The sequence below is a fragment of the Malus sylvestris genome, chromosome 7 (assembly GCF_916048215.2).
Source record: "Malus sylvestris chromosome 7, drMalSylv7.2, whole genome shotgun sequence".
Classification (NCBI taxonomy): Eukaryota; Viridiplantae; Streptophyta; class Magnoliopsida; order Rosales; family Rosaceae; genus Malus; species Malus sylvestris.
Genome location: NC_062266.1, coordinates 32418830 through 32433445, shown reverse-complemented (window position 1 = coordinate 32433445; position 14616 = coordinate 32418830). Strand labels below are relative to the sequence as shown.

General features: G+C 38.4%; 2 protein-coding genes across 2 annotated transcripts; one reads left to right on the top strand and one right to left on the bottom strand.

The window, feature by feature from the left end:
• Window positions 1–6229: 6229 nt before the first annotated feature.
• LOC126628775 (dehydration-responsive element-binding protein 1D-like) lies at window positions 6230–7234 on the top strand. The gene has a single exon (XM_050298609.1). The coding sequence runs from the start codon at window positions 6429–6431 to the stop codon at window positions 7092–7094; it is 666 nt and encodes a 221-aa protein (XP_050154566.1). The 5' UTR covers window positions 6230–6428; the 3' UTR covers window positions 7095–7234.
• A 160-nt stretch (window positions 7235–7394) lies between these two features.
• Window positions 7395–14343, bottom strand: LOC126628774 (valine--tRNA ligase, mitochondrial 1-like). The gene is made up of 21 exons (XM_050298608.1): window positions 14155–14343; window positions 14002–14058; window positions 13830–13886; window positions 13509–13684; window positions 13346–13418; window positions 13190–13255; window positions 13011–13094; window positions 12538–12615; window positions 12341–12424; window positions 12114–12193; window positions 11806–11863; window positions 11424–11726; window positions 11153–11320; window positions 10477–10676; window positions 9882–10281; window positions 9251–9502; window positions 8659–9159; window positions 8332–8423; window positions 8152–8251; window positions 7862–8007; window positions 7395–7761 (listed from the first exon to the last, which is right to left on the bottom strand). Exons 1-21 carry the CDS (start codon window positions 14311–14313, stop codon window positions 7590–7592), a joined length of 3306 nt encoding a protein of 1101 aa, XP_050154565.1. The 5' UTR covers window positions 14314–14343; the 3' UTR covers window positions 7395–7589.
• Between the last annotated feature and the right edge of the window lie 273 nt (window positions 14344–14616).

Genomic DNA, 14616 nt, shown 5'->3' with positions numbered 1-14616 from the left:
CGTGGTTCACGTGTTGACGCGGGAAGACCCACTGGATTTGCTCTGTAATCTTAGCAACCAATTAAACCTTTAAGTAATCCTAAAAGCATTTTCAGTTCGTTAAGTTATTAACTGTCAACCGTGTTTTGGAAAGTGTGACATCATTTCAAAAGGATTTTGCTTGTACTTTCCGCCACGTCATCACCGCCTCTTGTCTCCATGCATTCTGTGGTAGCTTCCTGCTGGCTTCTCTTCTTCCATGCTCAGTCATACTCGCCGATGTTTTGGTAGATTCTTGTTATTTGTTGGTCTATTTTTCCCATCGAAATATTCTTGGACCCTAAAAAGATAAAATTTAAGGGCGATTCTTAGTGCAATGGGAATATTGCTCCTCTATGATTGAAAAGGTCAAAACTCTAGTCGTGGAAACATTTTATTTGCAAAATAAAAGTAAAGTTGCGTACAATAAATGTTATTTTCCGACTTTCTCAAAACAGAAAGATTTGTTCGCTTATCGCCGAAAGGATAATTTTTTTTTATTACTTAGTGAAATTAAAAAGGCAATACTAATATTAATTACTTTTTCATATATTGTCAGACGTATTTTACAATGCTACTTTTAATAAGATTAGTAATTTACCGACCAATAACAATGAGTAGCAATTTAGTATTACAATTATAAGGCTTATTTAGAAATGCTTCTAAAATAATTGAATACGTTTTTAGAGAAAATGTTGTTAAGTTATACATACACATAATTTACTTCCTGTGAGAAGTACTAGTTATGTGCTTCTTGCAGAAAGAAGCATTTGAAGTGTTTTTTTTTAAATTCACATGCATTTTTTACTAAAGAGTGATTCCAAAATCATTTTAACAAAAAACGATTTAAATCATTTTGAAGCGATTCTAAACGAGTCCACAAAGTCATCTCATATCAAAGTGTAATTTGAACTCAAAGAATCCTTTAACTAGTGGACACAGTAACGTTGTGGAATGAATCAAACCAATTAGCCAAAACAATACGCACGTTTAAATTACATTAAAAAAAGGCCTTGGAGAAAATAAAATCAACCGCAAGTGAGCAACAAATCGGCGAGGAATATGTCTCCCCAGAGTGCAGCAGCAGGTGTGAAAGTACATCTGTTGGCTTGCAAGCAAAATACAGATTGAGTCATGAGTAATAATGATTTCTTGCATGGTCACTTGAATGAGGAAATTTTTATGTCTCCTCCTCCTGGTCTTCAACGATAGGGGGAGAATCTTGTGTGTCACCTTCACAAGTTCCTTTACAATCTCAAGTAGGCTTCTCGCCAAGGGTTTGCCAAGTTCACTAATGCCATTTTTTTATGCTGGGTTTCAACAATTCAAAGCTGACAATTCATTGTTTACCAAAAAGTTAGGCACTTCTTTCACATCCTTGCTCATTTATGTGGATGATATTGTAATTACAGGCAACGTCGTGAGTGCCATTGATTATCTAAAATCTTTTCTCCGTGATCATTTTCGGATTAAAGACCTTGGTGATTTAAAATATTTTTTGGGTATTGAGGTTTCTTGATCCAAATGTGGGATTTACATTTCTCAACGTAATTAAGTATGCATTAGAGATTCTCAAGGATTATGGTTTTTTTGGGAGCACGACCCATTGCATTTCCTATGGACGATACAAAATTATCTGATAAAGGAGAACTTCTCAAGGATCCTAAAAAGTATCGGCGTTTAATAGGACGGTTAATCTACCTCACTATAACCCGGCCGGATATTACCTATCTTGTACATGTTCTGAGTCGTTTCATGCACGAGCCACGGATACCTCATAAGGATGATGCGCTTTGAGTTGTTCGTTATTTGAAGTCTACTCCAGGTCAAGGCTTATAATTTCGTTCTGACAACCAGATCAAGTTAGCTGCATTTTGTGACTTTGATTGGGTGGGTTGTCCTATCACTCGCCGTTCAACTATTGGGTATTGTGTATTGTTGGGAAAATCTTTGATTTCGTGGCAGACGAAGCGACAGAAAATGGTTTCACTCTCTTCAGCTAAAGCGGAATATAAGGCTATGGCAGGTGCTTGTTGTGAGGTAATTTGGCTTCGGTTTTTGTTGAAGGATTTGAACATTCCCTTAGTTGGCCCTTCCGTTTTATTTTGTGATAATCAAGCGGCATTGCATATAGCCGCTAATCCTGTTTTTCATGAGCCGACTTGTCACATGGAGATGAATTGTCACTTTATAAGAGATAAGATTGTAGATGGCACTATAATGACCAAGTATGTCGGTACGGCGCACCAATTGGCGGACTTGTTCACCAAGCCTCTAGGAAAGGAAAAATTTTCAACTATGTTACGCAAGTTGAGAGTTCTTGACATCCACTCTCCAACTTGAGTGGGAGTGTTAGACAAGTAGGAAAATAGTTAGAATTAAATTATGATTGTATTCCTAACTCGTAGGAATAATCCTTGCTATGCAAGGAATGTAATTGTACATATACTTATTCACGCATCGATGAAACATACTTTTCAGCCCATATATCTTTTTTCTACAGACGTGGCCTGCACCCGAGGCATTTCGTGACCTCACTAACGAGCTCGATTCACTCCCCAGCGAGAACACTCAAACTCCAATCGGCAAACACCGACCTTGCCAAACTCCTCTCGCTGCATCTATGAGAAGTAATTCGCGACACCCACTTTCGAAATGACGCCGCCATACCTCGGGGTTCGTTCCCGTCTGGGTTCGATATCCCAAGGTTGTTTGGCAAGTCCAGGAAGACAAGGTCCAGTGGTGTGGAACATATAATTAATATTTGAGGTATACTAATAAATTGAATGGTCAGAAGAAAAAGGAACAATAGACGATGGAAGATAGAGATGCAGAGTAGAAGGTGGAGATGTAGGGAGAGATTGCTGGAGAAAGGAGATCAGGCGAAAGAAAGGCGTGGAGGTCTCATTTTTCCTTTTTTTTTTCCCTTAATTTTTTAATATTTAATTATTTTTATTTGTCTCGTCATCAAAACAGGTGGGCTCTATATTTGTCACATCACCATTTACTGGAGAAATTAAGAGTATCTCCAAATAAGATGTCAAATTTAAAACATTAAATTGATATTTGATGGCTTATGTGTTAATTTGGCATTTTGTACAATTTTTTGATCCAACCGATATATTAAATAATAAGGAAAACTAATGAAAATGGTTTCGGACAAAATAAAAGGTAAGGTGAATAATACCATGATTGACTTTTTAGTGTAAAAATGTGATTTTTTGTTAAAATGAACAGTATCATGAGCTTTTCGTTAAAGTTCCCTAAATAATAATGTCATTCTAAAATTTTTTAATCACTTTGTGGGGTCCAACCGATATGTTAAATAATAAGGAAAACTAATGAAAATGACTTCGAACAAAATAAAGGGTAAGGTGAATAATACCATGATTGATTTTTTAGTGTAAAAATGTGGGTTTTTGTTAAAGTGAACAGTATCATGAGATTTTCGTTAAAGTTCCCTAAATAATAATGTCATTCTAAATTTTTTTAATCACTTTGTGGGATCCAACCGATATGTTAAATAATAAGGAAAACTAATGAAAATGACTTCGAACAAAATAAAGGGTAAGGTGAATAATACCAGGATTGATTTTTTAGTGTAAAAATGTTGGTTTTTGTTAAAGTGAACAGTATCATGAGCTTTTCGTTAAAGTTCCCTAAATAATAATGTCATTCTAAAATTTTTTAATTACTTTGTGGGGTCCAACCGATATGTTAAATAATAAGGAAAACTAATGAAAATGGCTTTGGACAAAATAAAGAGTAATGTGAATAATAACAGGATTGACTTTTTAGTGTAAAAATATGGTTTTTTGTTAAAGTGAACAATATCATTAGCTTTTCGTTAAAGTTCCCTAAATAATAATGTCATTCTAAAATTTTTTAATCACTTTGTGGGGTACATTTAAGTAGGCAACCAATCAAATTCTTAAAATACACAACCATATTTATTATATTTCCATTAAATATACTAAAAAAATATTAAATGGATTTGACAGCAAAATACTTTGCCTTTAATTGACTCAGTTCCATGTAGGAAATTGAAGGCTCAGTTGGAGAGAGTTTGCTGCCAATTTTTACTGTTATATACCTACGTGGCAGTTTTGACATCTCTTTTGGAGATGCTCTAACAGATTTTTTAATGAACGTATGAAATTTAAATTAAATAAAAATAAATGTATGAAACTAAATGTTTTAAAAATGTTGTAAGAAGTTGTAATTATATTCAAACTTGAGGGAGTAAAATGTACTCTACTCATTAGCATTATTGGAGCACGTAAGAAGTGCGTAAAATTGGGTACTGAATAGTCAGTATCCAATTTCACTGACATGGCCCAATAAATTTAAGACATATGCCAATATCAACATTATCGTTTACTGAATAGTCAGTATCCAATTTCACTGACAATCTACGTGGCCCAATAAATTTAAGACATATGTCAATATCAACATTATCGTTATCTTCATTACCAAACGCAAACCACCCTTTAAACCCTACACCAAACAGAACTCTTCTTCTCTGATGTTCGCTAATCTACCATGCCATGACTATGGTTTCTTCTCTCCTCCATTGATCTCACCCCCGCCACAATCCCTCTTCCAACCGTTGATTCCATCGCTGCAATGATATTGACGACGACGCAAATATGTGGGTTTGACGTGGATGCCGCCGACTTGCGACAACAAGGATTACGAATCGCCGACGATCGAGCTCAGCGTGGCTGTGGAGGACAAGATTGGTGAAGTCTTGAAACGGCGGAGCCGACTAGGTCACGGTGGCCGGCTATGAAGATCTTCGCAGACTTGTTGGAGAGGAGGAAGACGATTGTTTGGTCACGGGTTTAAAGCATGGATTTGTGTTTGGTTACAGAGATGGCAAGGTTCTTGGATTGACAGATGGGTTAAACTTATTGGTCCACATAGATGGTCAGTGAAATTAAGTACTAATTGTTCAGTACCAAGTATTGATCGAGACAAATTAGGACAGGTTAATGAGGCACGTGGTTCACGCGTTTACGCGGATAGCACACTGGATTTGCTCTGTAAACTTAGCAACTAATTAAGTCTTCAATAATTTCTAAAAGCATTTTCGGTTAAGTTAAGTTATTAACTGTCAACCGTTTTTGCTTGTACTTGTCGCCACGTCACCACCGCCCCTTGTCTCCAATGCATTCTGAAGTAGCTTCCTACGAGCTTCTCTTCCATGCTCGGTCATACTCGCCGATGTTTTGATTTTTATTTGAAGGTCTACTTTTTCGATTGGAGTATTTTATTGGACCTCCAAAAGATTATTTGTTGACTTGGTGTCACTCAAAAGATAAATCTTCTTATTATTTGGTGAAATTAAAAGACACTATTATTATTAATTACTTTTTTCACATAACATCAAACATATTTTACGATGCTACTTTTAAAAGATCAGTAATTTATTCAGAACAAGTAACAATGAGTAGCAATTTAGTATCAGACTTGCTACAAATGTAAGGTTTGTTTACAAGTGTTTTTAAAATAACTGAAAGTGTTTTAAAAGAAGTTGTTTGTATGTTCCAAAAGCATAGAAATAATTCCAAAACTATTTTCACAAAAATCCATTTTCAACTATTTTAAAAACAGGTCCAAACAAGTCCATGACAATATTATCTCGTCAAAGTGTAATTTGAACTCGAAGACTCCTTTAACCAGTGGACACAGTAACGTTGTGGAATGAATCAAACCAATTAGCCAAAACAATACACACGTTTAAATTACATTAAAAAAAGGCCTTGGTGAAAATAAAATCAACCGCAAGTGAGCAACAAATCGGCGAGGAATATGTCTCCCCAGAGTGCTGCAGCAGGTGCGAAAGTACATCTGTTGGCTTGCAAGCAAAATACAGATTGTGTCATGAGGGACCGAGACCGACCTTTGACCCTGACGGCATCCACTTTAAACAAATATATTATTAAATGAGGTTTGTGTGAGTCATCCAGTCAAAACTCAGAAACCACACACTTGGCACACACAAACAATTCCACAATCCAAACCCGCAACTTCCGAAAAAGGAAGAGAGCCGTACAATTGTAAGACAGCTGTCGCACTATCAGTCCCTGGACTGTCTGCCTGGCCCCCGCCGCCCAACCCAGGAAGGATAGACCCAGCCTGTATCCGTGTGCGCGTTTTTTGTTTGCCAAGTCACCTTTTTGTGGTCACATATATACACCGAATCATCCCCACGAAAAGTACACAACCAACACAATCAATATCTCAGTCCTTTTTAATCACTATCCAGTTTCCAACTCCAAAACTGCAAAGTACCAGATTATCCACACTTCCCAGTTTCCATATTTGCTTATACGGCTCGATTCGCTTGTAGTTCAGTTAGTTAAGAGCGTAAAAAGCAAACTTCACGACTCTGGTCCCAGAAATTAATGGATGGTTGCTCTAATTACTACGTGGACCCACCGGGGGAATCGTCGTCGGCTTCGGACACCAGCAGTGCTCGCCCCATGTTCCTGACCTTGTCGGACAAGGAGGTACTGCTGGCGTCTACTTGCCCGAAGAAGCGGGCTGGACGGAAGAAGTTTAGAGAGACACGGCACCCGGTGTTTCGGGGTGTAAGGAGGAGGAACTCCGGCAAGTGGGTGTGCGAGGTGCGCGAGCCCAACAAAAAGACAAGGATTTGGCTGGGCACTTTTCCCACCGCAGAAATGGCCGCCCGCGCGCACGACGTGGCGGCAATTGCACTGAGGGGCAGGTCCGCCTGCCTTAATTTTGCTGACTCCGCTAGGAGGCTGCCTGTCCCGGCTTCTTCCAACGCCAAGGACATTCAGACGGCTGCCACAGAAGCAGCAGAGGCGTTTCGGCCTACTGAGGAGTCGGATGAGGTTTGTGGATCTCCTGTGGCGGCTCCATCGGAGTCCACGTCCGCATCGGAGCAGCAACAAGTGTTCTATATGGACGAGGAGGCGGTTTTCGGGATGCCGGGACTGCTGGCAGACATGGCGGAAGGAATGCTATTGCCTCCACCCCATTACAGTGATGATGATGACGTGGATGTTTGTGCTGACGTGCCCTTATGGAGTTTTTCCATTTAATTTTAGTCTTAATCGGCTGATTTGATATTGCTATGCTTTGGAAAAAATAACTTTTGCTGTGCTATCTGTTTTTACCAAACCCCTTTTTAAGCTTAGTTTTTTTTTATTCCAACTTTTTATAAAAGCACATTACTACCAAACCAGTACTCTACAATGTAAAAAAGCAGCTCCCGGGAGAATCGTCAAATTTTGATTTCGTTTTTTTAGTGATATTTGCCTTGCAAAAGTGCTTTTGCTCCGCACAATATTTTGACTTGTACGGAAGCACTTATGCATGATGTAATAATGTAGAAAAAATAATTATTAAAAAATGTAGGAAAATCTCATTAAATTATCAATAACAACGCAAAATTTCGAGTAATGTAATACGAACAAATAGTTCTTGATCAACTTTCAAATTGGACAATATATGAGAAGCCAATTTTCATCCTTCAGCAATGAAAGGAGTCTTAACTGCATGTTGCTACGAGGTCATTGAACAAATATTGTAAGTCGTTACTGCTCGTTGCCCGATATCTGTGCTTCCATATGCTGGCTTGCTTCTTCAAGAGACAATTTTTCCTTCTCGAGTGATTCAAGCTTGTCCGCGTTAGCTTTCTGAATCTTCTCCGGGACCTTTTCTTTGTAACCGGCTACGTTCATCGCCCTGGATAGCTTCTCCTGTTGCCTGTTAGTTAATCAAACAGTCGTCACCACTCGAAACATGTAGGAGTTTTAAAATTTAATCTGAGCTTTCTGTCACCAAGTAATTTCAATCACAAGCTTACAATTTAATGTCTTCCATCTTCTTCCGGATTTTTTCAAGGTCGGCTTCTAATGAGCGACTTCCTTGAAGCTTAAGATAAACAGAAAGGTTTTCATTTACAACACCCACCACACATCCAGTTGGAGCAGCATCGTTCTCGTTGATTACCTGCACGGATAAGAAATTTTCACATATTAACTGAATTTGCAGTCAAAAAGAAGTTCTATAATTTTGTTGCTTCTGTTGAGGAAAAGAGTAAAATTCGATAGCAAATTGCTAGAGCGGATTTTTGGAATACATCACATGACTTACCGTCAAAGATGACAAATTGGCCAGCGTTTCAATCTCCAGTTGACGGCTGCATATTATTTCCCTATCTAATGGTGTTCGACAAAGCACAGAAGCTGGCCGCCTGAAAGAAATAAACCCTAATTAGAGAAATTCACAACTTGGCAAATCAAAATTGGTCAGACTCACTCTAACAAGATATACCTTTCACGACTTTCTTTTGCAAGTGAACGAAGAGATTTCACAACAGAATCTATAAGATTCATCTCGGACTCCGCCCCTTCATTTGTCCAGCACTGTAAAAATGACAAAGATAGAAAGTTACTAAACATACTGTCTCCACAACATCATCAGAAAAGTACAGGGTCATAAGGGTGATAATGAAAACCACCATTCCCATGAGTAATCCTTTACGGCCTAAGAAGAACAATGATGCATGTGTACTTTTTTGCATGATCATTTGCCTCTAGCTTTAGGCTGTGGACAGGATCATCCAATTTATGTTTGAAAAGAAAAAAATAACCAACCAACCTCTACAGTGGAAGGATATTCGCATATCATGATTGAGGCTGGCCTCTTGTGATCCTTTGGTGATGGAAGGCGCTGCCACAGTTCTTCTGTGACGAATGGCATAAATGGATGAAGCAACCGCAGACCATTGTCAAGACATAACCATAGTGTGGCTTGTGCAAAACCCCTTTCAGACTCGAACCTTGGATTGTTGCCAGAAAAGTAAGGCTTGATAGCTTCAATAAAGACATCGCACAATTGGTACTGCCACCAAGCATACACTGCAGTGGCTGCATCCGAGAAGTCGTATGCTTCCAGTGACAAAACAGCTTTGGAGATGACTTTGTTTAGTACTGAAAGTATCCACTGGCAACTAAATGGAAGCGCATCTGGATTTACATCTGAGGGGGGAACATAATCATCCCCAAGCCTGCTCATAGCAAATCGTACTGCATTCCACAGTTTATTACACCATTGACGATAACCCACAACCCTTTGGATGTCCAGATTTATCTTATCAGACTGAAAAGACAAGTAAAGACAATCAGATATGTCATTAGATCCATGGAAGAAAAACAGTTTTCAACCAAAATATAAAGATAGAATCTTGAACCTGAGCAGTGTAAGAGACAAGGGCAAAACGGAGAGCATCTGCACCACATTCTTCAATACCCTTAGGAAAGTCCTTTACTTGCCCTTCTTTGGCTACAGTCAATTCCTTGGGATCCAAATTTCCCTCTAAAAGCCTCTGATGGAGACCTTCAAGGGTAATACCATTTATTACCTCAAGAGGATCAATGACATTCCCCAAGGACTTGGACATTTTACGCCCATGTGCATCACGAATCATAGGGTGCAAATATACCTGCAAAGCAACCGGATTCAACCTGTCACTTCAGTAACCAAACTATAATCTAAAATCAACATCATCTTTGCATGCTCAGGACCACTTTTGCAAAAATTAAAGATGGTGAGCAAAGGCATGTGTCTCTGACAAATACCCACTAGGCATCCAATCGAGCTAGTATACATATAAACACGTAAAATGGAACTCGTATTAACAATGTAGTATAATTTCACAAAAATTATTTTCCTTCAAGCTTTTACCAAGTAGAAAACACCCTGTGTCCTTAAGTACAGCATGCTACTGAATTTCATAGTCAGGCAACTGGAAAATTATAATTTAGGCAATATGCAACACACAGATAAAGCTATACATACAAAATGTAAAAAAAGTTCCCCACCTTTGTAAAAGGTACGTCGCCACCCAAAGTAATTCCAAGCATTACCATTCGAGCAACCCAGAAAAAGAGAATGTCATGCCCGGTTTCAAGAACTGAAGTAGGATAAAATGCCTTCAGATCTTCTGTATCATCCGGCCAGCCCAACACAGACAATGGGAAAAGACCAGAAGAAAACCACGTGTCAAGCACATCAGGATCCTGCATTAACTGAAATTTCCCCTCAAATGTTAGACTAGCCTGTGCTTTGGCCTCTTCTTCATTTCTCGCAACCACCCATCGCTCATCTGATGCTCCAAAATTGTCTGGACTATCACCCTCATAAACAACATACCATGCAGGAACACGGTGACCCCACCAGAGTTGCCTTGAAATGCACCAATCACGAATGCTCTCAAGCCATCTGTGACAATTGAGACCAGAAGTAAGTACAACGTTTAACCTTTTTGTTTGGAGATTTTTTTATATAAATTGTCGAGACCCAAGGCTAACAACTAGATTTCATCCAGACTTGTTCAAAACTTTCTGGAAGTATGATCTTATTATCCTTACAATGCATACACAAGAAATTCCAAGAAGGTAAAGAAAAATACCACACCTCTTCCAATCAGCAGTATACTGTTTCGGGATGATCTCAAGCTTCCTATTCTCATCATCTATGGCAGCATGAAGGGCTTCTTTTCCCATACCGCTGCATTTAACATACCATTGGGGCTTTATCATGGGCTCCACAACATCTTGACTTCTAGAGCAAATTCCAAGGCGCATCTCATTGCCCTTGGCATCTTTAAAGAGGCCCTAAATGCAAGGAGAATAAGGTCACTGAAATACCCATAAAATTGTGAACAGAAATGGATTCAAACAGACAGTCCCCTCCAACAACTAGGAAGGTTGATGCACATGCAATACAAAACTGGTGATGCTGACAAGTGATGTTATTACAAGTAGGGTATATTAAATTGAGTGAAGTGTCTGGAATTAAGAGAATGCAAACAATTTCATTCCATAAGACATTGTTTGAAAGAGTATCAAGTTGAAAATGATATTAAAGAAGTGTGGGAAGAGGTGGCGATGACAGTGTTAAAGGTGTTACTGAAATAGTAGCAGCAGTAAGCCCAGGAAGTCCCCATTAACAACAGATATGTTGATCTATTGGGTAAGCATTTAACAATCGATATGAATAAGACATACTATGTTGATAATCGGAGTTAATTTTTTTAATCAACATCTATGCATAAGCTACACGTATAGTCCTGTAAAGTGCAAACAGATACCTTCTTCTTTAGTGCTTCAGTCACTGCCTCTCGGGCTTTGAAACGTGGCATCCCTGCAAATTCTCCACCATCCTGGTTTATTTTTCCATCATCAGTAAAGATGTTGATAAATTCAAGATTATGGCGCCTTCCAACATCAAAATCATTAGGATCATGGGCCGGTGTAATCTGCAGGAGGCAAAAGAGAAAGATCAACAAATCTTTATAACCTGAAACATAAACCAGAAAAGAAATTCAACGTAATATTTCACAACTTATATGTTAGATTTACCTTCACAGCACCAGTCCCAAATTCTGGATCAACAAGAATTGCATCACATATTATACGAATCCTTCTTCCATTAAAAGGATGAATGGCATGTTTCCCATGAAGATGCCGATACCTTTCATCATTAGGATGTACAGCAATAGCAGTATCACCAAGCATTGTTTCCACTCTAGTAGTGGCCACAACAATCTCACCTAAACCTTCTTCCAAAGGGTAAGCAAATGAAGTCAAAACTCCAAATTCTACAGGGTTCTCATATCCCGGAACCTTTAGTAGCGTCCTTTCTTTTACATCAATATAGTCCACCTACATAGACCGAAAATTCGTAAATAATTAAGTACTGAAAATATTTGAGAAAGTATGCCACTAAAAGGAGAAGGCTGACCTCAATTTCAGATATTGCTGTCCGCAAGACACAATCCCAATTCACTAGGCGATTATCCCTGAAAAATAAAAGCCAAAATGTGTACTAGCCAAAATGAATAAAAGGACATTAACAAGAGGATGATTATAAATGTGGTTGATTGGAGAAGTCCTTTGGTGGTTAGTACTATCACCCAATCCTTATCCCAACTCACTAACTCAATTAAAAAATACAACTACATATAAAATCAAACAAAAACCAGAAAAAGCAAGCATCCACCATAACATCATGTTAAACCTAGAAGAACACAGCTCCTATGCCAAGCATACCTGTAGATAAGCCCTTGCTTATGAAGCCTTACAAAAGCCTCTGTCACAGCCTTTGTTCTTTTCTCATCCATTGTAAAGCACTACAATTGAGAAGAAATCAAAGGAAAAATCAACGAAATAAGTAACATATACACGTGTGTGTGCGTGTGAGAGAGAGAAAAAAACAAGCAGTTTAACAAGACAACTAATACATTGCTCCAAAAGAACTCCAGGACTCAATTGATTACCTCACGGGACCAGTCCAAAGAAGCACCCAAACGACGTAGCTGCTGTAAAATGGTGCCCCCATACTTATTTTTCCAATTCCAAACCTTTCACAATCAAAGATAACCAACCAACATTATTAAAAAGTATGGATGGATCAATTGACTTTAAAACATCAAATGTATGGATAAATTACAAGCTAGTAATAGTTCAAACTCACTTCAGCCACAAATTTCTCACGACCAATATCATGCCTGGTTAATTTGCTTTCACGCATTAGCTTCTTTTCTACAACCACCTATAAATGACACATTATGTTATAGCCAGCAAACAAATAACATATGACATATACATAATCCAGGTTCAAATTCATATACATGCATATGGTCAAGATGATAAGGTTAATAAATTCATGGAACATGAGCTATTAGCAATTCACCAATCGAAAAGGACATATCATGTGTTGTTGACTCAAGTCCAGTGCTTTTAAAGGTATTTCAAAACGCGCCTAAATTCGAGGCCATGCATACGAACCCGAGCACTAACTGGTCCTTCTCCCACACCCAAAAGAAGGCCAAATAAAAGGTACACAGCAGATTGATCTCCGCCAATGACTTTTGCTCATATTGGTAATCGTAATACACAAATACTAAACTATAGTAAATATTCGGTAATTGTTAAAAGAAACACAACCTGTGTTGCTATGCCAGCATGGTCCATTCCAGGCACCCACAAGGTATTGTAACCAGACATTCTCCGCCAACGAATTATAGTGTCCTGCATATAACAAAATTACATCAAATTAGTTTTTTTTTTATTTTAGAAAACACACTTAGAAAATCACCAAAGAACAGCACAAACACAGGAATCACCTCAACAGCAGCAGTAAGAGCATGGCCAATATGAAGGGCACCAGTCACATTGGGAGGTGGCAAAACCTATAATACATTACAAGTTAATTTTGTTTTATTTATTGGTACCCAAATCAATGCACACCCAAGAAAAAGTTTGATGGATATGACACTCACAATGACGAAAGGAGGTTTGGAGCTCTTGGCATCTGCCACAAAGAACCCTGTCTTCTCCCACCATTCATACCACCTAAATCGTCAAGCATAGATAACATAAATAACTAAGAAGTAAAATTGTTGGAAGAAGCGGTAAAAAAAAAAGAGCAACCATGACACTCACGATTTCTCTACAACACTTGGACTATACTCTTTCGCCATTAGATTCGACATCCGTTTCTTCTGGCCAAATGGAGTCTCTGGATCAATAAAGTCCTCTTCATTCTCCTCCTCCTGGTTGGAACGCTTTACATGCTTCTTTTCACTCTTTTTAGAAGAAGAACTCGACGCTTGTTGCGCCTAAAACCAAATTGATTCTTTTACCAGTCATTTCAGGCATTAACATTATCATAAGATGATTCAACACACAGCACAACACAATGTGTGGACGACACCGAAACTTGAATCCAAAACTTAACACCAAAATGCAATTCACCATCATTACCTGAAGCTTAGCAGCTTTCTCTAAAGCTTTCTGCTTTTTCAATTCCTTCTCTCTTGCCTGACCAAATATCAAAAACCCAAATCACTCCCTTTCGAAAATCCAGTAATTCACATAAGTATCCATCTGGGTCTGCAATTACAACATCAAAAGAAGCAATATTCCTTAAAATTACCTTTTCTTCCTTCTTTTTCTTCTTCTCCGGGTCTTCAATCCCTTTTCCGTTATCCATCTGCATCGAAACGACACGGTTAAACCAATCCCAAAAGCTAAAAACGGATGAAATTACAAAGATCAAATCTTTGGTTAGGTGGGTGAGCTCACAGACCGGCGCGCTACCGGCTGGAGGAGAAGACTGAAGGGGCCTCTGAACGTGGAAGCGGCGGAGAAGAGACGGCGCCGCTGCTGCAAATTTGATCTGGTTGCTGATGAAGTGGTAGAAGATGTGAGGTTGCGTTCCTAAAACCCTAAGGTGGGCCCGAATCATATGCGTATTGTTGGTATCTGATGCCAAAAATTATCTGTCAAACACTTGCAGCCCAAGCACCACATATCAAAAATGCAATGCATCACCTTTACCATATTTTTTTTAATACGTTAAAAAATATATATTTTAGGGAGAGATAAATAAACTTTTGTCATACGCGTTAATTAATTAATTATCATATGTCTGTCATTTAATACTATAATCGAGTGATATTCATTTTTATTTGTAAGTGAAAGAAAAAAAATGTAATTCTTAAATTATGAAAACTTCATTATTTTTGTCTTCTTTTATATACTAACATAT